Source organism: Rhinoraja longicauda, chromosome 2 (genome assembly GCF_053455715.1).
Source record: "Rhinoraja longicauda isolate Sanriku21f chromosome 2, sRhiLon1.1, whole genome shotgun sequence".
Classification (NCBI taxonomy): Eukaryota; Metazoa; Chordata; class Chondrichthyes; order Rajiformes; family Arhynchobatidae; genus Rhinoraja; species Rhinoraja longicauda.
Genome location: NC_135954.1, coordinates 7,407,316 through 7,432,705, shown reverse-complemented (window position 1 = coordinate 7,432,705; position 25,390 = coordinate 7,407,316). Strand labels below are relative to the sequence as shown.

General features: G+C 49.3%; 1 protein-coding gene across 1 annotated transcript in view; it reads right to left on the bottom strand.

Annotated features, from left to right (window-relative positions):
• Positions 1 to 7,155: 7,155 nt before the first annotated feature.
• Positions 7,156 to 25,390, bottom strand: part of scgn (secretagogin, EF-hand calcium binding protein) — a 58,877-nt gene continuing 40,642 nt past the window's right edge. Inside the window, exons 8-11 of the mRNA XM_078426900.1 lie at positions 16,611 to 16,656; positions 15,413 to 15,472; positions 11,859 to 11,927; positions 7,156 to 11,187 (exon numbers count right to left, since the gene is read on the bottom strand). Coding sequence (XP_078283026.1) covers positions 11,059 to 11,187; positions 11,859 to 11,927; positions 15,413 to 15,472; positions 16,611 to 16,656 — 304 coding nt within the window. The 3' untranslated portion in view covers positions 7,156 to 11,058. The remainder of the gene's footprint in view (positions 11,188 to 11,858; positions 11,928 to 15,412; positions 15,473 to 16,610; positions 16,657 to 25,390) is intronic.

Sequence of the window (25,390 nt, the reverse complement as noted above, 5' to 3'; positions counted from 1 at the left end):
TGTCAATTATATTTGGAGCCGCCTTCAACTTAGTGTGTAGTGTGCATCCGCTGCTCCAGATGTCAACTTATTTACATCGGCGAAACCAAGCGCAGGCTCGCCGATCGCTTCGCTCAACACCTGCGCTCGGTCCTCATTGACCAAACTGATCTCCCGGTGGCTGAGCACTTCAACTCCCCCTCCCACTCCCAGTCTGACCTTTCTGTCATGGGCCTCCTCCAGTGCCATAGTGAGGCCCACCGGAAATTGGAGGAACAGCACCTCATATTTCACCTGGGTAGCTTGCAGCCCAGTGGTATGAACATCGACTTCTCCCACTTTAGATAGTTCCTCTGTCCCTCTCTTCCCCTCCCCCTTCCCAGTTCTCCCTCTATCTTCCTGTCTCCACCTATATCCTTCCTTTGTCCCGCCCCCCTGACATCAGTCTGAAGAAGGGTCTCGACCCAAAACGTCACCCATTCCTTCTCTCCCGAGATGCTGCCTGACCCGCTGAGTTACTCCAGCATTTTGTGAATAAATACCTTCGATTTGTACCAGCATCTGCAGTTATTGTCTTATACTCTCTGGAGAGAAGGATTCCTTCTCTCCAGAGATGCTGCCTGTCCCTTCAACTTAGATTAGACTTAATTAAAAGTTATTTAATTAAACGTTCACTGTGGGCCGAAGGGGCCACAGTCTGAGAAGAGCTTGTGCTGATCTGTTTAGTTTAGTTTAGCTTAGAGATACAGCACAGAAACAGGCCTTTCGGCCCACCGAGTCCACGCTGACCTGCGATCACCCCGTACACTAACACTATCCTGCATGCACTGGGAACAACTTACAATTTTACCGAAGCTGATTAACCTATAAAAACCTGCACATCTTTGGAGTGTGGGAGGAAACCGGAGCACCCGGAGAAAACCCACGCAGGTCATGGGGGGAACGTACAAACTCCGCACAGACAGCGCCCGTAGTCAGGATCGAACACGGATCTCTGGCGCAGTAAAGCAGCAACTCTACCGCTGCGCCACCGTGCATTAGTGTTATCTTCAGTAGTGTTCACAATCGAATTGGGGATCTTATAGAAACATATAAAATTATAAAAGGACTGGACAAGCTAAATGCAGGAAAAATGTTCCCAATGTTGGGCGAGTCCAGAACCAGGGGCCATAGTCTTAGAATAAAGGGGAGGCCCTTTAAAACTGAGGTGAGAAGGAACTTTTTCACCCAGAGAGTTGTGAATTTGTGGAATTCTCTGCCACAGAGGGCAGTGGAGGCCAAATCACTGGATGGATTTAAGAGAGAGTTAGATAGAGCTCTGGGGGCTAGTGGAATCAAGGGATATGGGGAGAAGGGAGGCAGGAACTGTGGCCCCTGGTTCTGGACATGCCCAACATTGGGAACATTTTTCCTGCATTTAGCTTGTCCAGTCCTTTTATAATTTTACTGATTGTGGACGATCAGCCATGATCACAATGAATGGCGGTGCTGGCTCGAAGGGCCGAATGGCCTCCTCCTGCACCTATTTTTTTCTATGTTTTCTATGATTCTTATACCAAGCGTCTGCCATGCATCACCCATTCACCCAACCTGTCCAAGTCACCCTGCGGCCTCATAGCATCCTCCTCGCAGCTCACACTGCCACCCAGCTGTGTGTCATCCGCAAACTTGGAGATGCTGAAGACGGGTTTGAACCCTTAACTGAGCACGGGTAATTGGACAGCTCTAAGTGCTCATTCCCAGCTGACAAAGCGGACAAAAGAGAGCGATAGCCAAATCCTTTTATCATAATGGCTTGTTATGCTGAGCAGTTGATCCACTTGAGCAAGTTTACAGAATAAAAGTCATGACATTGTAATTGCCCGCCATAGATTGCCATTAGCCTTCATGGCTGTGCACTGTGTGCAAGGCACTTGTCAAAATATGTCACTCATTGTTTCCACTGCCAGCGGAAGCAGCCGGCTCTGGTAGTCTTGGCAACAAACTGAGAGTTTAGAAGGTATAGGAAAGAAAACTGCAGGTGCAGGTTTAAATCGGAGGGAGACGCAAAATGCTGGAGACAATAGACAATAGACAATAAGTGCAGGAGGAGGCCATTCGGCCCTTCGAGCCAGCACCGCCATACAATGTGATCATGGCTGATCATTCTCAATCAGTACCCCGTTCCTGCCTTCTCCCCATACCCCCCTGACTCCGCTGTCCTTAAGAGCTCTATCCAGCTCTCTCTTGAATGCATTCAGAGAATTGGCCTCCACTGCCTTCTGAGGCAGAGAATTCCACAGATTCACAACTCTCTGACTGAAAAAGTTTTTCCTCATCTCAGTTCTAAATGGCCTACCCCTTATTCTTAAACTGTGGCCCCTTGTTCTGGACTCCCCCAACATTGGGAACATGTTTCCTGCTTCTAATGTGTCCAACCCCTTAATAATCTTATACGTTTCGATAAGATCCCCTCTCATCCTTCTAAATTCCAGTGTATAAAGGAACACTGTCCAGAACCAGGGGCCACAGTCTTAGAATAAAGGGGAGGCCATTTAAAACTGAGGTGAGAAGGAACCTTTTCTCCCAGAGAGTTGTGAATTTGTGGAATTCTCTGCCACAAAGGGCAGTGGAGGCCAAATCACTGGATGGATTTAAGAGAGAGTTTAAGAGAGAGTTAGAGTAACTCAGCGGGCCAGGCAGCATCTCTGGAGGGAAGGAATGGGTGACGTTTAAGGTCGAGACCCTTCTTCAGACTGATGTCAGGGGAGGGGGAGGGACAAATATGGGATGTAGTAGGAGACAGGACTAAACTCACGTCGAAGTTTCTGTGTTTCTATGAAGAGAGGAGGAGAACTTCTTCAAAGTAGACATGTGTAGGAAAGAAAACTACAGGTGCTGGTTTTAAATCGGAGGGAGACACAAAATGCTGGAGTAACTCATTTTGCGTCTACCTCCGATTGGCAGTGGAGGCCAAGTCAAGTTTCTCTTAGTAAAATAAACAGAGGGGATCTTGTAGAAAAGATGGGGGATATTATATAAAAGGACTGGACGAGCTAGAAGCAGGAAAAATGTTCCCAATGTTGGGGGAGTCCAGAACCAGGGGCCACACACAGTCTTAGAATAAAGGGGAGGCCATTTTAAACTGAGGTGAGAAGAAACTTTTCCACCCAGAGAGTTGTGAATTCGTGGAATTCTCTGCCACAGAGGGCAGTGGAGGCCAATTCACTGGATGGATTTAAAAGAGAGTTAGATAGAGCTGCAGGGGCTGGTGGAATCAAGGGATATGGGGTGAAGGCAGGCACGGGTTACTGATTGTGGATGATCAGCCATGATCACAATGAATGGCCGTGCTGGCTCGAAGGGCCGAATGGCCTCCTCCTGCACCTATTTTGTATGTTTTTATGTTTCTATATAAACTAAAGATAGACACATAAAGCTGGAGTAAGTCAGGCAGCATCTCCGGACAGAAGGAATGGGTGACGTTTCAGGTCGAGACCCTTCTAAACATAAGCTAAGTATGAATAGAAACATAAAGTCGTAGGATAACTGGTAGCAAAAACTTTGTAATCGCTTCCATCTTTTTTTGACCGTTGGATCATTTAGAACAATGGAATGTCAAGGCCACCTTGGTGTGCAGGCTCTTAGAAGTGTCTGAGCTAAAGCAACTGTGAAATTTATTTCAGAAATGCTGCACACCCATTAATCAAATGTATTGATGGAACGCAAGGGAAACAGTGGAATGCACACTGTTCTGAATAAGGGAAGGCAAATTTAATAGCAATTTTCAAAGGTACGCTGGATAAAACCTTGGCAGGGCGATTGGAAAATGAGGCAGGGCGTCTTAATTGAAGACCTCATTCAAAACGTTTGCACAGTCAATGGAAACAAATAAAAATGACACTCTGGTTAACATCCCTTTTCACCCAAACCAACCCCACCCCACCCCGGGTACTTTCCCCTGCAACCGCAGGAGATGCAACACCTGTACCTCGATCCTGTCCGAGGACCCCGACAGTCGTTTCCAGGTGGGGCAGAGGTTCACTTGCCCCTCCCTCCTCCAGCCTCGTCCACTGTATCCGCCGTTTCCAGGTGTGGACTCCTGTAGATGGAGGTGGAGACCAAGGCGCAGGCTCGGCGATCGTTTCGCTGAACACCTCCGCTCAGTCCGCCAAGGCTTACCTGATCTCCCGGTTGCCAAACACTTTAACTCCCCCTCCCACTCCCACGCTGTCCTTTGTGTCCTGGGCCTCTTCCACTGTCAGAGTGAGGCCCAGTGCAAATTGGAGGAGCAGCACTGCATATTTCGCTTGGGTAGCTCGAACATTGACTTCTCTAACTTTCAGTCACTCTTGCCTTCCCTCTCTCTCTCCATCCCTCCCCCATCCTGGATCTCCGACCAGTCTGACTGTCCTCCTGATTAAATTTTACATTGTAGGCCTCGTTGTCACCTTCCCCTCAGCTAACATTGATCTATTCTCTGTTTTTCTTGATCTTCGCCTCCGATGATCTCTCGTTTTCACGCAATTTCTTACCCTTCCATATCTCTCCTTTCCCTCTCCCATGACTCTCAGTCCGAAGAAGGGTCTTGGCCCGAAACGTCACCCATTCCTTCCCTCCAGAGATGCTGCCCGTCCCGCTGAGTTACTCCAGCATTTTGTGTCCATTTCCAGCAATATGTATCCACTATCACGAGTAGGGTTGCCAACTTTCTCACTCCCAAATAAGGGACAAGGTGATGTCACCGCCTGAGCCCCACGTGACCTCACCCAGCCAGCGGCCACGTGCTCCTGCTCCACCAATGGCTGCCGCCCGGGCTGGGAGGTGGGTTGCTACGCAACCTCCATTAGGCGAACGCACTCGGTCCCGCTCCCCGAACACACTCCGTCAGCTTACACTGTCCCCGGGCGTACAGTGTCCGGGCCTACAGCGGCCCCCGGGCGTACCGTGTCCGGGCCTACAACGGCTCCCGGGCTTACAGTGTCCGGGCCTACAGTGTCCGGGCCTACAACGGCCCCCGGGCTTACAGTGTCCGGGCTTACAGTGTCCGGGCTTACAGTGTCCGGGCCTACAGTGTCCGGGCCTACAGTGTCTGGGCCTACAACGGCCCCCGGGCTTACAGTGTCCGGGCCTACAACGGCTCCCGGGCTTACAGTGTCCGGGCCTACAGTGTCCGGGCCTACAATGGCCCCCAGGCTTACAGTGTCCGGACTTACAGTGTCCGGGCTTACAGTGTCCGGGCCTACTGTGTCCGGGCCTACAGTGTCTGGGCCTACAACGGCCCCCGGGCTTACAGTGTCCGGGCCTACGGTGTCCGGGCCTACAACGGCCCCCGGACTTACAGTGTCCGGGCCTACAGTGTCTACAACGGCCCCCGGGCTTACAGTGTCCGGGCCTACAGTGTCTGGGCCTATAGCGCCCCCTGGGCCTATAGCGCCCCCTGGGCCTAATACGGGACAAGGGCAGTCCTGTCTGGGACAAACCAAATTAGCCCAAAATACGGGATGTCCCGGCTAATACGGGACAGTTGGCGACCCTAATCACGAGGATGGAAGTTGTACCAACGGAAAGAGTTGTGGAGTACTTTCAAAGCAATGGTTCATAGTTTGCACGTTCTCCCTGTCACAGCGTGGGTTTTCTCCGGGTGCTTCGGTTTCCTCCTATATTGCAAAGACATGCAGGTTTGTAGGTCGATTGGCTTCTGTAAATTGCCATAAGTGATTGGAGCAAAATTTAGGCCATTCGGCCCTTCAAGTCTACTCTGCCATTCAATCATGGCTGATCTGTCTCTCCCTCTCAACCCCATTCTCCTGCCTTCTCCCCATAACCCCTGACACCCGTACTAATCAAGCATCAATAAATCTTTGCCTTAAAAATATCCACTGACTTGGCCTCCACAGCCATCTGTGACAACGAATTCCACAGATTCACCACCCTCTGACTAAAGAAATTGCTCATCTCTTTCGTAACGGAGCACCCTTTTATTTTGAGGCGAGAACGAGGGTGGTCCTAACCTGAGACCTTCAGTTCAGTTCAGAGATACAGGGCGGGAACAGGTCCACGCCATCCAACCATCACGCACGCACTAGTTCTATCCTCCACACGAGGGACAATTTACAGCAGCCAGTTAACCTTCAACCTTAGTGCGGCACGGTGGCGCAGCGGTAGAGTTGCTGCCTTACAGCGAATGCAGCGCCGGAGACTCAGGTTCGACCCTGACTACGGGCGCCGTCTGTACGGAGTTTGTACGTTCTCCCCGTGACCCGCGTGGGTTTTCTCCGAGATCTTCGGTTTCCTCCCGCACTCCAAAGACGTACAGGTATGTAGGTTAATTGGTTGGGCAAATGTAAAAATTGTCCCTAGTGAGTGTAGGACAGTGTTAATGTGCGGGGACTGCTGGGCGGCGCGGACCCGGTGGGCCGAGGGGCCTGTTTCCGCGCTGTATCTCTAAATCTAAAAATTACGTCTTTGGAAGGTGGGAGGAAACCGGAGCACCCGGAGAAAACCCACGAGGTGACAGGGAGAGTGTACAAACTCCGTACAGACAAGTGCCTGCAGTCGGGATCGATCCTAGGGGTCTCTGGTGCAGTGAGGCAGCGATTCTACCGCTGCCCCTCCGTACCAACCTCGTTCAAACAGGCACAGTAGGCAGGTTGAACTGAATGGAGTCTTTCTCTCTTGTGTGGGGACAGTTCTGTAGCAGGAAACCAGGCAGGAAAAAAGGGCGCAGATATAGTCTCTCAATGGACAATAGACAATAGACAATAGGTGCAGGAGGAGGCCATTCGGCCCTTCGAGCCAGCACCGCCATTCAATGTGATCATGGCTGATCATTCTCAATCAGTACCCCGTTCCTGCCTTCTCCCCATACCCCCTGACTCCGCTATCCTTAAGAGCTCTATCTAGCTCTCTCTTGAATGCATTCAGAGAATTGGCCTCCACTGACTGCCTTCTGAGGCAGAGAATTCCACAGATTCACAACTCTCTGACTGAAAAAGTTTTTCCTCATCTCTGTTCTAAATGACCGACTCCTTATTCTTAAACTGTGTGGCCCCTTGTTCTGGACTCCCCCAACATTGGGAACATGTTTCCTGCCTCTAACGTGTCCAACCCCTTAATAATCTTACACGTTTCGATAAGATCCCCTCTTATCTCACAACAAAGAACGGAAAGCCAATAGGTACATTCCACCACGTAAATTTAATTTCATTTGACAAACACTGCAGAGCAGTACCCAGGTACACAGGCTTACACTGAGCTAAACATTCAAAACATACACAGCCCTGTGACAAGCAGAAGACACAATAGTTATTTCAATACTCGGCAAAAAAAGGCAAATTTCTTTTGAGTTACCGTCACAGAAGCGCAAGGAATAAGTGGGTATTAAACGTAGAACAGAGCTCTGCTAAAGGACTCCAAGTGCGAGCTTTCGCTGATACCTCAGCAACAAGGTTTGGTTTAGTTCAGAGACGCAGCGTGGAAACATAGGCCCTCTGGCCCACCGAGTCCGCGCCGATCGCCGATCCCCATACGTCCCACACAGTCTGGGGACAATTTTTACAATGTTATCAAAGCCAATTTACCTGCAGTCCTGTACACCTTTGGAAGGTGGGAGGAAACCGGAGCACCCGGAGAAAACCCACGCGGGTCACGTACAAACTCCGTACACACAGTACCCCGCGGTCAGGATGGAACCCGGGTTAGGCAGCAACTCTACCGCTGCGCCACCGTGCTGGTTGTTCAGTAGTTTACTACGGGATAGATATTGCTTTTTGTTTTAGCAACAGGATAATGTCCAGAAAGGCACTGTGGAAAAATGCGAACACTTATCTTTCCCTTGAAATACACGCAATATTTCCAAATAATTCCTCTTTTAAAAAAAATTGAACCAGAGCACCAGGAATAGACACTTCAACTTTTAATTTCATCGGTCAGGTTTCAATATTGCTGGATTATGTCACTTGCGACCATTGTCAAAATCTACGGACAGTGCCTTACAATAACGATGAGGAAAGGAATGAATGGTTCAAACCAGTATTGCCATTTACAATGGAGACACAAGGAATTGCAGATAAGGACACAAATTGTGCTGGAGGAACTCAGCAGGTCAGGCAGCATCATTGGAGACCTTAGTTTAGTTTAATTTAGAGATTCAGCGCGGAAATAGGCCCTTCGGCCCACCGGGTCCGCGCCGACCAGCGATCCCCGCACATTGACACTATCCTACACCCACTAGGGACAATTTTTACATTTACCAAGCCAATTAGCCTACAAACCTGTACGTCTTTGGAGTGTGGGAGGAAACCGAAGATCTCGGAGAAAACCCACGCAGGTCACGGGGAGAACGTACAAACTCCATACAGACAGCGCCCGTAGTCGGGATCGAACCCGGGTCTGCATTCGCTGTAAGGCAGCAACTCTACCGCTGCGCCACCGTGCCGCCCTTGGAACATGGATAGATGACGTTTCGGGATGGGACCCTTCACATCCCCCCCCCCGCCCCTTCCACCTACATTCCTTCCTCTAGCTTCACAAGTCACAACTCTTCAATCCTTTTGTCTCATCTGTATCTTTCCATCTCTGCTCTTTGTCCAACCAACTGCTGATCAAACACCTCCCACTTACCTGCGTTCACCTATAACCTACCATTGTCTTGCCCTTCCTGTCTTCCACCTTCCCCCCCCCCTTCCCCGCCCCATTATCAATCTGCAGGGGGGTTCCCGACCCGAAACGTCACCTATCCGTGTTCTCCAGAGATGCTGCCTGACCCGCTGAGTTACTCCAGCACTCTGTGAAACGTCGCCTATCCGTGTTCTCCAGAGATGCTGCCTGACCCGCTGAGTTACTCCAGCACTCTGTGAAACGTCGCCTATCCGTGTTCTCCAGAGATGCTGCCTGACCCGCTGAGTTACTCCAGCACTCTGTATCATAAGGTCATAAGTGATTAGCGCAGAATTAGGCCATTCGGCCCATCAAGTCTATTCCGCTATTCAATCATGGCTGATCTATCTCTCCCTTCTAACCCCATTCTCCTGCCTTCTACCCGTTACCCCTGATACACTTTGTGTCGTTTGATGTGTTAATCAGCATCTACAGTTGCTTGTTTAGTTTAGTTCAGTTTAGTTTAGTTTAGTTTAGAGATACAGCGCAGAAACAGGCCCTTTCGGCCCACCGAGTCCACGCCGACCAGCGATCCCCGCACACTAACACTATCCTACACCCACCAGGGACAAGTTTTACATTTACCAAGCCAATTAGCCTACATACCTGTACGCCTTTGGAGTGTGGGAGGAAAGCGAAGATCTCGGAGAAAACCCACGCAGGTCACGGGGAGAACGTACAAACTCCGTACAGACGGCGCCCGTAGTCGGGATGGAACCCGGGTCTCCGGCGCTGCATTCGCTGTAAGGCAGCAACTCTACCGCTGCGCCACCGTTTCTACAAGGAATTGCGGATGCTATTTTACAAATCCGAAAGTACTGGAGTAACTCAGCAGGTTTGGAAGCATCTCTGCAGAGCATGGGTAGATGATGTGTTGCACGATAATGAAAGGGGGGAGGGGGGGGGGGGGGGAAGAATGAAGTACAATTTCTAAATTATAAGGTTTCAGGGAACATTGTAAGATCACTCTGGAGACTGAATGAGTAGTTTCATCAAAAGTAAAGCTGAACTGAGTGTGAAGAAGGGTCCCGACCAGAAACGTCACCAATCCATGTTCTCCAGAGATGTCGCCTATCCCGCTGAGATACTCCAGCACTTTGGGCCCTTTTGTGTGTTAACCATCTTTTGCAGTTCTGGATGTAATTCAGTTCTGGAGTAACACAGCAGGTCAGACAGCATCTCTGGAATCTCAAGAATGATCCCAGGAAAGAGTGGGTTAGCATATGATGAGCGTTTGTCAGCACTGGGCCTGGAGTTTAGAAGGTTGAGGGGGGGACCTCATTGAAACTTACAGAATAATGAAAGGCCTGGATAGAGTGGATGTGGAGAGGATGTTTCCACTGGTGGGAGAGTCTAGGACCAGAGGTCACAGCGTGAGAATTAAAGGGCGCTCATTTAGAAAGATGAGGAGGAACTTCTTTAGGGTAGTTAATCTGTGGAACTCATTGCCACAGAGGGCTGTGGAGGCCAAGTCAGTGGGTATTTTTAAGGCAGAGATAGACAGATTCTTGATTAGAACGGGTGTCAAGGGTTATGGGAAAAAGGTAGGAAAATGGGATTAGGAAGCAGAGATCAGCCATGATTGAATGGTGGAGTAGACTCGATGGGCCGAATGGCCTAATTCTACTCCAAAAACTTGTGAACATGGATAGGCGACGTTTCGAAAGAGGTGTCCCAACACGTAACTTCACCCATTCATGTTCTTGATCAGTACGGGTGTCAGGGGCTTATGGGGTGAAGGCAGGAGGATGGGTTTGGGAGGGAGAGATAGATCAGCCATGATCGGATGGCGGAGTAGACTTGATGGGCCGAATGGCCTAATTCTTCTTCTAGAACTTATGAACTTCTGTTCTCCAGAGAAGCTGCCTGATCCACTGGGTTACTCCAGCACTTTGTCAAATGTTTGCCTTTTACAATGTCTGCATCGTTTTATATCGATGACATTCAACAGTGAGAACGGGGTTAAGAGGGAAGGCTAGATTGATCAGCCATGATTGAATGGCAGAGCAGACTTGATGGGCCGAATGGACTAACGCTGCTCCTATCACTTATGACCTGATGAACACATTGCATTCTAGGCATGCAGATTCAAAAGCATTCGAGCATTTCAATAGCAAGTGCTGGATTGACTGATCGATTGACTGATCAATTGACAGATCGATTGACTGATCGATTGACTGATCGATTGATTGACTGATCAATTGTTTGATCGACTGATTGATTGATTGATTGATTGATTGATTGATTGATTGATTGGTTGATTGGTTGATTGATTGATTGATTGGGGGGAGGGGGAGATTAGTTTCACTTCCCCTCTCCTGCACGAACAAGGAGCACCCCGGCGAGGCGCAGAGCTGGGGGATTGTCGGCAAATGTTATCAAGGTGGGGTTTGGACGTGCGGTTAAAAGGGCGTGGAACCGCTGGCTGCATGGCTGGGCTCACTGGTTCATCTTCAGGCCGAGGCAGAGAGCCAGCTCAGACTTCTGGATCTTTCCGTCCTGGTTCTCGTCACAGTGGTGCAGCAGAATCTCACGGAACTTGTCCAGGTCAATTCCGCTGATGCTCGACTGAAGAACAGACGGGGGAAAAAAAGGACACAGAATGACTAAAGCTGACGCCTCATCCTCGCGTATCTTCACTCTGTTGTATCGCACACCACTGCTATTTTCACTTAAGACATTAGACAATAGACAATAGGTGCAGGAGGAGGCCATTCGGCCCTTCGAGCCAGCACCGCCATTCAATGTGATCGTGGCTGATCATTCACAATCAGTGCACTGTTCCTGCCTTCTCCCCGTACCCCCTTACTTCAGACTTTAGAGATACACCGCGCAAACAGGCCCTTCGGCCCACCGCGTCCGCGCTGACCAGCGATCCCCACGCATCAACACTGTCCTCGCACTAACATTAGGGACAATTTACAATTGTCACCAAGCCAATTAACCCACAAACCTGGACGTCTTTGGAGTGGGGGAGGAAACCCGAAGATCTCGGGGGAAACCCACACAGGTCACAAACTCCGTTGAGACAGCACCCATGTGCAGGATCGAACCCGGGTCCCTGGCGCTGTAAGGCGGCAAGTCCACCGCCCTTATGGGCCACCGTGCCGCCCATAATATTGCCAATATTGGCGCCATTTACATCCATCTTAATGGCAGTGGAAACACACATCCACATTGCTGCACATAGTTGCATAAACAGACATTTTTTTATCCCAACTCATCTTGCATGAACTCACCTTCACCAATTCCATCATATCTTTGACAAACCCGTCCACCTCAGGACCTTCCAGGGCTCCTGTTTTACTCTGCAAAATAATAATCAACAATCGAGGATTTAGTAAATCCTTTCAGTCGAGGAGCAGCGCTGAACTACTATCTACCTCTCCAGTGCCCCTCGGACGATCTTTGATCGGGCTTTACCTTGCTCTCAACGTTATTCCCTTATCATGAAGATATATGAAGATTTGGATGATCAGCCATGATCACGGTGAATGGCGGTGCTGGCTCGAAGGGCTGAATGGCCTCCTCCTGCACCTATTGTCTAATGTCTATTGCCTTCAATTGGTCCAAAACGCCGCAGCGAGACTCCTGACGGGTACCCGTAAAAGGGACCACATCACCCCGATTCTGGCCTCTCTCCACTGGCTCCCAGTACAGTACAGAATTAACTTCAAGCTCCTCCTATTCACATACAAAGCCCTAAACGGGCTTGCCCCCCCCCCCATATCTTCTAACCCACCACTCTATCTCCAGGTCCCTCAGGTCGGCCGACTTGGGGCTACTGACTATCCCATGGTCTCGGCTTAAGCTCAGGGGTGACCGCGCTTTAGCGGTTGCAGCTCCTAGACTGTGGAACAGCATCCCTCTCCCCATCAGAACTGCCCCCTCCATCCACTCCTTTATGTCCACGCTCAAAACCTATTTCTACTCCCTAGCGTTTGAGGCCCTCTGAGGGGGCGCTGTGAACTGTTTATGTATGTGCTGTTATGTTTGTGTGCCATTGTATGTTCGTTCTTAGTACCTGAACTGATGTACAGCACTTTGGTCAACGTGGGTTGTTTCTAAATGTGCTATACAAATAAAATTGACTTGACTTGACTTGTCACAAAATGCTGGAGTAACTCAGCGGGTCAGACAGCATCTTTGGAGAGAAGGAATGGGTGACGTTTCGGGTCGAGGCCTATTCTTCAGGCTGAGAATCAGTGGGAGAGGGAAACTAGAGGTACGAAAAGGTTCAGGACAAATCAGAGCCGGCACGGATGGCCGAGGAAAGGTGGAGCCCACAATGGTCCGTTGTTGGCTGTGGAAGAGGTGATAACGAAGGGAAGCAAGGATGCGAACAGTGAAACTGGCAGGACAGCAGGGGTGGGGGAGGGGCAGAGAGAGAGGGAGTTACTTGAAGCTAAGAGAAATCAATATTCATACCGCTGCCCAAGCGAAATATGAGGCGTGGTTCCTCCAATTTGGCAGTGGAGGAGGCCCAGGACAGAAAGGTCAGTGTGGGAGTGGGAGGGGGAGTTTAAAGTGTTTGGCAACTGGGAGATCACGTAGGTCCAGGCGGACTGAGCGGATGGACCTACGATCGCCCAGTCTGCGCTTGGTCTCGCCGATATATACAGGAGCACACACCTGGAACAGCGGATACAGTGGGTGAGGTTGGAGGAGGTGCAAGTGAACCTCTGCCTCACCTGAAAGACCCTGGATGGAGCTGCGGGAGGAAGTATAGGGACAGGCTGCTCTGCCTGATAGTCACACTGTACAATAGCGTAACAGAAGCCTGATGTAGCACTGAAGTACTGCGCATCTGTGTTCAATTGCTCTAGGACTCGAGGTCACAGCCTCAGAATTAAAGGACGTTCTTTCAGGAAGGAGACGAGGAGAAATTTCTTCAGTCAGAGGGTGGTGAATCTGTGGAATTCTTTGCCACAGAAGGCTGTGGAGGCCAAGTCAGTGGACATTTCTAAGGTAGAGATAGATAGATTCTTCATTAGTACAGGTGTCAGGGGTTATGGGGAGAAGGCAGGAGAATGGGGTTAGGAGGGAGAGATAGATCAGCCATGATTGAATGGCGGAGTAGACTTGATGGGCCGAATGGCCTAATTCTACTCCTATTCCTCCTGTAAGGAAAATAGACAATAGACAATAGGTGCAGGAGTAGGCCATTCGGCCCTTCGAGCCAGCACCGCCATTCAATGTGATCTTGTGGCTGATCATTCACAATCAGTGCCCCGTTCCTGCCTTCTCCCCATACCCCCTGACTCTGCTATCATTAAGAGCTCTATATAACTCTCTCTTGAAAGCATCCAGAGAATTGGCCTCCACTACCTTCTGAGGCAGAGAATTCCAAGGATTTACAACTCTGACTGAAAAAGTTTTTCCTCATCTCCATTCTAATCTCTGGATGAAAAAGTTTTTCCTCATCTCCGTTCTAATCTCTGACTGAAAAAGTTTTTCCTCATCTCCCATTCTAATCTCTGAGTGAAAAAGTTTTTCCTCATCTCCCGTTCTATCGAAATCCGAAAAATCGTGTACATTCGTGTGTCTCCACCTCCCAGACCTACCAGGCATTCAGTTATACAGAGTCCCATGACCGGCTTGGTGTCAGGAGATCAACAACAAGTTTTTGCTTACACAAAAGGACACCAAGTTCTAGAGGAAATCAGCGGGCCAAGCAACATCTCCGGAGAACATGTCAGGCGAAATTTCGAGTCAGGACCCTTCTTCTGACTAATTATCGTGGGGAGGGTAGCGGAACATTTAGTCAAGGACAGAGGCAGGGCAAAGTGTAACAGGGTTTCAGTTCCAGTTTAGCTTATTGTCACGTGTACCGAGGTACAGTGAGAAGCTTTTGTTGCGTGCCGACCAGCCAGCGGAAAGACAATACATGATTACAAACGAGCCATTTACAGTGAACAGATATATGATAAGGGAACAACGTTTAGTGCAAGGTAAAGTCAATAGACAATAGACAATAGGTGCAGGAGTAGGCCATTCGGCCCTTCGAGTCAGCACCACCATTCAATGTGATCATGGCTGATCATTCTCAATCAGTACCCCGTTCCTGCCTTCTCCCCATACCCCCTGACTCCGCTATCCTTAAGAGCTCTATCTAGCTCTCTCTTGAATGCAGTCCAATCAAGGATAGTCCGAGGGTCACCAATGAGGTAGATAGTAGTTCAGCACTGCTCTCTGGTTGTGGTAGGATGGTTCAGTTGCCTGATAAGAGACGGGAAGAAACTGTCCCTGAATCTGGAGGTGTGCGGTTTTCACACTTCTAAACTTTTGCCCGATGGGAGAGGGGAGGAGAGGGAGTGGCCGGGGTGCCACTCGTCCTTGATTATGCTGCTGGCCTTGCCGAGGCAGCGTGAGTTTAGCTTTTTAGTTTGGTTTAGAGATACAGCGCGGAAACAGGCCCTTCGGCCCACCGAGTCGGCACCGACCAGCGATCCCCGCGCACTAACACTATCCTACACTAGGGACAATTTACACTTACACCAGGCCAATTAACCTGCAAGCCTGTACGTCTTTGGAGCGTGGGAGGAAACCGAAGATCTCGGAGAAAACCCACGCGGGTCACGGGGAGAACGTACAAACTCCGTGCGGACAGCACCCGTGGTCGGGATTGAACCCGGGTCTCCGGCGCTGCATTCGCTGTAAGGCAGCAACTCCAACGCCGCGCCACCGTGACCGCCCCTCCCTGAGGTACAAGTGGAGTCAATGGAAGGGAGGTCGGTTTTGTGTGATGGCCTGGGCTGCGTCCACAATAGGTCGACATATAAACGTCACCCACCACATCATAGTGAGAGAAAATCGTCTCAAAGTCGTGTCTTCTTTCCTCCAGGCTGCAAGCCTTTGCAAAAGAGGGAGAAAATTAATGACAAACAGCGGTCGTTTCCATTGAGAAGGCGAGAGAACAGCTCGATTTGTCAAAACCAAACCACAGTGAAACCGCATGAAAAATAGGTTGATGCACAATAACGAGAAAACTGGAAACTTCATCCAGGATGATTCTGGAATTGCAAAATCTAGGTGAAACAATTTAATAATAATAATAATAATAATAATAATAATAATAATAATAATAATAATAATAATAATAATAATAATATTCCTTTATTTGTCCTACACCGAGGAAATTTTCTAGCAGCAAAGTGGATAGCAGCAAAGAGATCATTCATTATAAATAAAAGTAAAGGCAAGGATAATTGTCATCATTTACTGTGTTATTCCTTTACTGTTACTGTTGACTCGTCTGCTGGGAGCAGTGCTGGTTGTGCAGTCTCACAGCAGCGGGAAGGAAGGACCTCCTATATCTCTCCATCACGCACTTGGGGTGAAGGAGTCTGTCACTGAAGGAGCTACTCAGCGCAGTGACAGTGTCCTGCATGGGGTGGGAGTCGTTGTCCCAGCAGCGATGTTAGCTTTGCCATCGTCCTCCTCTCTCCCACCGCCTGCACTGAGTCGAGGGGGCAACCCAGGACGGAGCTGACCTTTCCTGACCAGCTTGTCGAGTCTCTTCCCCTCCCATTATTCAGTGCGTCAACCAGCGATCCCCGCACACTAACACTATCCTACACCCACTAGGGACAATTTTTACATTTACCAAGCCAATTAACCTACAAACCTGTACGTCTTTGGAGTGTGGGAGGAAACCGAAGATCCCGGAGAAAACCCACGCAGGTCACGGGGAGAACGTACAGACTCCGTACAGACGGCACCCGTAGTCGGGATCGAACCCGAGTCCCGGCGCTGCGTTTGCTGTAAGGCAGCCACTCTACCGCTGCTGCCTGACCCACTGAATTACTCCAGCACTCTGTGAAACGTCACCGATCCATGTTCCCCAGAGATGCTGCCTGACCCGCTGAATCACTCCAGCACTTTGTGTCCATTTGTTTAGTTTGTAGATTTGTTTCTCCGTCAAATAGGCAGCAACTCTACCGCTGTGGCGCCCTTTGCTTTCTGAGGAATGTTACGAAAGTTGAACTTACATCCATTTTGAACTGCAAAAGGAAATTTTCATCCAGCGATAGAATCCTGTGACAGAAAAGAACGTGCACAGTCAGTCCAAAATCTAAAGTCATCCAAACTGAAGACTTGTCAACAATTCTCCAGGCTGTTGATGATCATTCTTCAGCACTGGAACGAGAGGACGGGTTTATTAGGGGACATGGGGAAAGACTGGTAATGATTTGCCATGAGTCTTGACCAATAATGTGCGGCACGGTGGCGCAGCGGTAGAGTTGCTGCCTTACAGCGAATGCTGCGCCGGGTTCGATCCTGACTACGGGCGCCGTCTGTACGGAGTCTGTACGTTCTCCCCGTGACCTGCGTGGGTTTTCTCCGAGATCTTCGGTTTCCTCCCACACTCCAAAGACGTACAGGTATGTAGGTCAATTGACTGGGTAAATGTAAAAATTGTCCCTAGTGTGTGTAGGATAGTGTTAATGTGCGGGGATCGCTGGGCGGCGCGGACCCGGTGGGCCGAAGGGCCTGTTTCCGCGCTGTATCTCTAAATCTAAAAATCGAAATCGAAATCTAAAAATCAATTGTTCCCAATGTACAACCATTCCCCAAGCCCTTCGTCTAAGCGATAAAGTCCTATCCTGCCCAACCTCTTCCGAAGATAGACGCAAATAGCTGGAGTAACTCAGCGGGACGGGCAGCATCTCTGGAGAGACGGAGATGGGTGACGTTTGGGGGTCGGGACCCTTCTTCAGACCTCCAGAGATGTTCGTCAGCCTCTTCTCCCACCACCTCTCCCAGTTGCCCAGTTTCTCTAGCCCTGCCGACATCCTTGTAAATCTCCGCGGCACTCTTGCCAGCCTCATGGTATCTTTCGTCGTGGAAGCATGGGGGAAGAGAGAAGAAATCTTCTTGCCTTCCATCACAGTGAAGGGGTGTCTGGAGGAGTCACTGTGATGGATGTTTGTGTTAAAATTGTGTGTCTTGTGTCTTTTACACTGTACTGTTGTTGTGGCTGTGTGGCAAACGATTTTCGTTCAATTCATTTTGAATGACAGTAAAGGTAATTCAGATTCAAATGGCAACTTCGCAGTTGGTTTCAACGAGGCCCCCCCACCCCCCCCCCCCCCCCATCCTTCCAAACTTCAGTGAGTGCAGGCACAGAGCCGACAAACGGTGACCTCATACGGTAACCCAATTATCCCCAGGATAATTCTCGTGAGCCTCCTCTGGACCCTCTCCAAAGCTAGCACATCCTCCCTCAGATATGGGACCTAAACCCTTTTGCAGACTCCAACCCTAGTTCTTGGATCAGAATTTGGCCATTCCGCCCAATCATGTCTACTCCGCCATTCAATCATGGCTGATCAAATCTTTCCCTCTCAACCCCATTCTCCTGCCTTCTCTCCAAAGCCAGCACATCCTTCCTCAGATATGGGACCTAACCCCTTTTTCAGACTCCAACCTTAGTTCATAAGTTCGGATCAGAATTTGACCGTTCGGCCCAATCAGGTCTACTCCCCCATTCAATCATGGCCTCCACAGCCGTCTGTGGCAATGAATTCCACAGATTCACCGCCCTCTGACTGAAGAAATTCCTCCTCATCTCTTTTCCAAAGGTACATCCTTTTATTCTGAGGTTGTGCCCTCTGGTCCTAGACTCCCCCGCAAGTTCAAATTGTCGGTACGATCATTCTCGTAAACCTCCTCTGGACTCTCTCCAATGTCAGCAGCACAGTGGCACAGCGGTAGAGTTGCTGCCTCACAGCGCCAGGGACTCAGGTTCGATCCCGACTGCGGGTGCTGTCTGTACGGAGTTTGTACGCTCTCCCCGCGACCTGCGTGGGTTTTCTCCGAGACCTTTCCTCCCACACTCCAAAGACGTACGGGTCTGTAGGTTAATTGGCTTGGTGCAAAAATTTAAAAATTGTCCCCCAGTGTGTGTGTGTGTGTGTGTGTGTGTGTGTGTGTGTGTGTGTGTGTCGGATAGTGTTAGTGTGCAGGGGATCGCCGGTCGGCGCGGACTCGGTGGGCCGAATGGGCCTGTTTCCACGCTGTATCTCTAAACTACACTAACAAACGTCCTTCTGGGGAAGTGTAAGAAAATAACTGCAGATGCTGGTACAAATCGAAGGTATTTATTCACAAAATGCTGGAGTAACTCAGCAGGTCAGGCAGCATCTCAGGAGAGAAGGAATGGGTGACGTTTCGGGTCGAGACCCTTCTTCAGAAGTCTGAAGAAGGGTCTCGACCCGAAACGCACCCATTCCTTTTCTCCTTCTGAGGAAGGGTCGGAAGAAGGGTCTCGACCCGAAACGTCACCCATTCCTTTGCTCCCGAGATGCTGCCAGACCTGCTGAGTTACTCCAGCATTTTGTGTCTACCTTAAAAACGTCTTTCCTCAGATATGGGGACTAAACCCCCCCCTTGTTTCAGACTATATCCTCCAGTTCCTACTGCGGACACAGCCCACAGTTCCGACCCCAGACTCGGACCCCGTATCCCAGTGCCCTCCCGACTCAGGATCAGAACCATGGGGTGGAAAGCCAATGGAATGTTGGCCTTCATAACAAGAGGAGTTGAGTATAGGAGCAAAGAGGCAGCTTTTTCCACACAGAGAACAAGCTGCCAGAGGAGGTAGTCGAGGCTGGGACTATCCCAACATTTAAGAAACGGTTAGACAGGTACATGGACAGGACGTAGCGCAGCGGTAGAGTTGCTGCTTTACAGCGAATGCAGCGCCGGAGACTCAGGTTCGATCCTGACTACGGGTGCTGCACTGTAAGGAGTTTGTACGTTCTCCCCGTGACCTGCGTGGGTTTACTCCGAGATCTTCGGTTTCCTCCCACACTCCAAAGACGTACAGGTATGTAGGTTAATTGGCTGGGTAAATGTAAAAAATTGTCCCTAGTGGGTGTAGGATAATGTTAATGTACGGGGATCACTGGGCGGCACGGACTTGGAGGGCCGAAAAGGCCTGTTTCCGGCTGTATGTATATGATATGATATGATATGACTTGGTTGGAGGGTTATGGATCAAATGCGGGCAGGTGGGACTAGTGTAGCTGGGACATGTTGGCCGGTATGGGCAAGCTGGGCCGAAGGGCCTATTTCTACACTGCATGGGTCTATGACTAGTGAAAAAAATGATTGCAGAAAGACAGAGCATGAATTTCAATAGCACCTTTCTCATCTAAGTAGAGTCATAGAGTGCAAAATAGGTCCTTCGACCCAACTTGCCCACACCGGACAAGATGTCTCAGCTGCACTAATCCCACCTGTAGCTGGGACATGTGAAATGCCTACACACCCAACGAATAATGAATGTTTCCACATATTTCCACTGGTGGGAGAGTCCATGACCAGAGGCCATTCCTAGAAGATGAACCTCTAGGAAGGTGTGATTGAATGGCCGAGTAGGCTGCACGGTGGCGCAGCGGTAGAGTTGCTGCCTTACAGCAAATGCAGCGTCGGAGACTCAGGTTCGATCCTGACTACGGGCGCCGTCTGTACGGAGTTTTGTACGTTCTCCCCGTGACCTGCGTGGGTTTTCTCCGAGATCTTCGGTTTCCTCCCACACTCCAAAGACGTGCAGGTTTGTAGGTTAATTGACCGGGTGAATGTGAAAAAACAATTGTCCCTAGTGGGTGTAGGATAGTGTTAACGTGCGGGAATCGCTGGGCGGCGCGGACTCGGTGGGCCGAAGGGCCTGTTTCCGCGCTGTATCTCTAAATCTAAAAAAAATAATCTAGACTCGATGGACGAATGGCCTAAATCTACTCCGATGTATTATGGTCGTACGGAAGGAGGAGGAATTTTGTTTAGTCCATTTTTTAAATCTGGGGAATTCATTGCCACAGACGGCTGTGGAGGCCAAGCCTATTGATATTTTTAAGACAGAGATCGATAAATTCTTGATTGGTACAGGTGTCAGTGGTTATGGGGAGAAGGCAGGAGAATGGGGTTGAGAGGAAAAGATAGATCAGCCATGATTAGAAACATAGAAACATAGAAAATAGGTGCAGGAGGAGGCCATTTGGCCCTTCGAGCCAGTACTGCCATTCATTGTGATCATGGCTGATCATCCACAATCAGTAACCGTACCTGCCTTCTCCCCCTATCCCTTGATTCCACTAGCCTCTAGAGCTCTATCTAACTCTCTCTTAAATCCATCCAGTGATTTGGCCTCCACTGCTTTCTGTGGCAGAGAATTCCACAAATTCAACTCTCTGGGTGAACAAGTATTTTCTCACCACAGTTTTAAATGGCCTCTCCTTTATTCTTAGACTGTGGCCCCTGGTTCTGGACTCTCCCAACATTGGGAACATTTTACCTGCATCTAGCTTGCCAGTCCTTTTATAATTTTATACGTCTCTATAAGATCCCCTCTCATCCTTCTAAATTCCAGTGAATACAAGCCCAGTCTTTCCAATCTTTCGTCATATGACAGTCCCGCCATTGAGTTGGTGGTAGACTTGATGGGACAAATGGCTTAATTCTGCTCCTATAACTCATGAACTACAATTGGAGTTGTGCGTTCTGTAAGTCGGGGATATGTATAAGATGGCTGTGGATGTCACGGGTTACTAAACGTTCTTGTTTTGCAGGTGTGTGCGGCACTTCTGAGGGGATGTTGCCAACACTTGGCATCTCTGCACCTGTGTAAAAGTATCTTCTCCCACAGGTAATCCATCTGCTTTAAAGATGTTTTTCTTCGCTCGTTCTCATCTTGCTTTAAATACAGTAAACCCTCGATCTCACCGACCATGGGGTGGGGTGGGGGAATGGGGTCCATTATTGCCCGCCATAACCGAGCAAGGGATTCGCTCCAACCACCTAGTGAACCTCTCTGTGGATCAAAGTTCTTTCTAACAGCTAACAATGTATTTTTGTTACTGCAAGCTAAAAACACCAAAGGCTGTTTGCTACATTGTGAATAGAGTTAAGCGTCGATGGAAGCGATTGCTGATCAATTTCAATGCCTTGTCAATTTCAATGCCTTGTGGACTTCAATGCCTTGTCAATTTCAACGCCTTGTCAATTTCAACGTCTTGTCGATTTCAACGCCTTGTCGATTTCAACGCCTTGTCAATGTCAATGCCTTGTCAATTTCAATGCCTTGTCAATTTCAATGCCTTGTCAATTTCAATGCCTTGTCAATTTCAATGCCTTGTCAATTTCAATGCCTTGTCAATTTCAATGCCTTGTCAATTTCCATGCCTTGTCAACATCAATGCCTTGTGGACTTCAATGCCTTGTGGACTTCAAGGCCTTATGGACTTCAATGCCTTGTAAACTTCAATGCCTTGTCAACTTCAATGCCTTGTCAACATCAATGCCTTGTGGACTTCAATGCCTTGTCGACTTCAATGCCTTGTCAACTTCAATGCCTTGTCAACTTCAATGCCTTGTCAATTTCAATGCCTTGTCAACATCAATGCCTAGTGGACTTCAATGCCTTGTGGACTTCAATGCCTTGTGGACTTCAATCATGGCTGATGGCGGCGCGCACGGACGCAGCGGCTCACAGCTCTCCCTTTCGGTGCGTTTTATGTGTGTTATCTGTGTTATGTCTGTTAGTCAATTTTAGTCATGCAAACCAGGCAAATCAGGCAAATCCTACCTACAACCGAAAGGATTTTCTGATCATAGGATTCCAGTGCAATCGGGACCTTGTGCGCGAATTTCCACACCTGCGAAATATACCGGAAGAGATAGCCAGGACACCGGGCGCTCCGTGGATAGTTGTCGGCGCGAACAGGCGTCGCAGGCGGAGGAGAAACAGGAAGCAAAAGCGAGGATGCCGGTCCGGTATACTTGCCAAGCTAAAGAGACAGCCACACAAACCACCGCTACCTAGCATGTTTCTCACCAACGCCAGATCCATCATCAACAAAATGGACGAACTAAAACTACAGATATCAGCAAACAAACTCGTGGAGGACTGTTGCATTCTCTTAGTAACAGAGACATGGCTTCATCCACTTATCCCAGACGGAGCCATTGAGCTAGCCGGGCGTACAGCGTTTCGTTGGGACAGAAACATCGACTCCGGTAAGAGCAAGGGGGGGGGGGTTATGCATTTACGTGCACAACAGCTGGTGCACTAACATCCAAATCATAGATAGCCACTGTTCTCCTGATCTGGAGTCCCTAACAGTTAAATGCAGGCCTTTTTACCTTCCTCGCGAATTTACAGGGGTTATAGTAACAGCAGTCTACATCCCACCGAATGCTAACGCTAGCACAGCTTTAGGCTACCTGCTCGGTGCAATAAACTCACAACAGAGCACATATCCAGAAGCAGCCCACATCATAGCCGGGGACTTCAACCATGCAGACCTAAAGTCAGTTCTCCCGAAACTTGAACAACACATAAGATGTGCTACCAGGGGGAAAAACACACTAGACAAGGTTTACTCAAATATTAAGAAGGGTTTCAGGTCAGCACCACTACCACACCTGGGGCAGTCAGATCACCTGTCCATATTCCTAACTCCAGCATACACCCCACTCAGGAGGAAAGCTCCAGTCACCATAAAGACTGTTAAGACATGGCCTGAAGGAGCTTCCTCGCAGCTGCAGGATTGCTTCGAAAGGACCAACTGGGATATTTTTGAGGATCAGGACTTGGAGGAGTACACATCAACTGTACTTTGCTACATCCAAAACTGTGTTGACAATGTCACCGTCGACAAACGCATCCGGTTGTATCCCAATCAAAAACCCTGGATGACAAAGGATGTCAGGTCTCTCCTCAAGGACCGTAACACCGCCTTCAGGTCTAGTGATAGAGCTCTATACAGTGCTGCTAGAACCAACCTGAAGAGAGGCATCAAGGATGCCAAAGCGTCCTACAAGAGGAAGATTGAGGACCACTTTTCCAACAATGACCCACGGCGGGTATGGCAAGGCATCCAGCACATCACCAACTACAAGACCAGCAACCGCACGACTGCCGACGGCGACGCCTCGCTGGCAGAGGAACTTAACTGTTTCTTTGCTCGTTTCGAGGTGAAAGCTACAGTGGCAGACATAACACCCTCTCCAGCACCTGACAGCAACACCTTCACTGTGCAGGAGTATGATGTTAAGCGCGTGCTCAGAGCAGTGAATCCCAGGAAAGCTGCAGGCCCCGATGGTGTGACGGGCAGAGTGCTGAGGGAATGTGCAGGCCAATTATCTGAGGTCTTCACAAAAATCTTCAACCTGTCCCTTTTAAAATCCACCATCCCTCCCTGCCTGAAGTCCGCCACAATCATCCCACTGCCGAAAAAGTCTGTCATCAGCGGTCTTAACGACTACCGTCCGGTAGCACTCACACCGGTCATCACAAAGTGCTTCGAGAGACTGGTCCTGCAGCACATCAAAGCCAGCCTCCCACCCACCTTCGACCCACACCAGTTTGCCTACAGAGCAAATAGGTCTACAGGGGATGCCATCGACACTGCTCTTCACACTGCACTGACCCACCTTGAACACCAGGGGAGCTATGTGAGGATGCTCTTCCTCGACTTCAGCTCTGCCTTTAACACGGTCATCCCGAGCAGACTGGTCACCAAACTTTCCAACCTTGGATTTTCCCAAACCATCTGCCAATGGATCAAGGACTTCCTGACCAACCGCCCCCAGACCGTCAAAATAGGCCCTCACCTCTCCTCCACCATTACACTGAGCACCGGCTCACCACAGGGCTGTGTGTTGAGCCCCATCCTTTACTCCCTCTACACTCACGACTGCGCCCCCACCCATCCCACCAACACCATCATCAAGTTCGCGGATGACACGACTGTGGTTGGACTCATCTCAGAAGGAGATGAGACAGCCTATAGGGATGAAATCCAAAGGCTGGCAGCATGGTGTTCAGTGAACAATCTGGTCCTGAACTCCTCCAAAACAAAGGAACTTATAATTGACTTTAGAAAAACCAGTGTAGATTACGACCCACTCTACATCAATGGGGTCTGTGTGGAAAGGGTACCAGCTTTCAGGTTCCTGGGTACGCACATCGCAGAGGATCTTACCTGGTCTACCAACACCATCACCACAGTAAAGAAGGCACAGCAGAGACTCCACTTCCTGAGGATCCTCAGGAAAACCAACCTGCAGGAGAAGCTCATGTTGTCCTTCTATCGCTGCTCCATCGAGAGTGTGCTGGCATACTGTATAACCACATGGTATGCCAGCTGCTCAGAAAAGGACAGGAAGGCCCTTCAGAGGGTCATCACGACGGCCCAGAAGATCATCGGCTGCTCACTGCCCTCCCTGGAGCACCTGTTCAGCCTACGCTGCCTCAGTAGAGCAGGCAAAATAATAAAAGATCCATCCCACCCCGGCCACCGTCTGTTTGTTCATCTGCCCTCTGGTCGACGTTTCAGGTCGATCAAATCCCGAACAAACAGACTTAAGAACAGTTTTTACCCCAGGGCCATACGAGAACTGAACACTACCTTTGCACTAGGCAACACCGTTAAAAAATCTTGTACTTAATATAATTGTATTTAATTGTATTTATGTATTTATTTGTTTTTGCATTTATTGCATATATGTTTGTACGCACCGTCAGGATTGGCTATTTTTTAATTTCGTTGTACTCGTTGCAATGACAATAAATGAATATTATTATTATTATTATTATTATTATTATTATTATTATTATTTGTGGACTTCAATGCCTTGTCGATTTCAATGCCTTGTCGATTTCAATGCCTTGTCGATTGCAATGTCTTGTCAATTTCAACACAATGTCAATTTCAACGCCTTGTCAATTTCAACACCTTGTCAATGTCAATGCCTTGTCGATTTC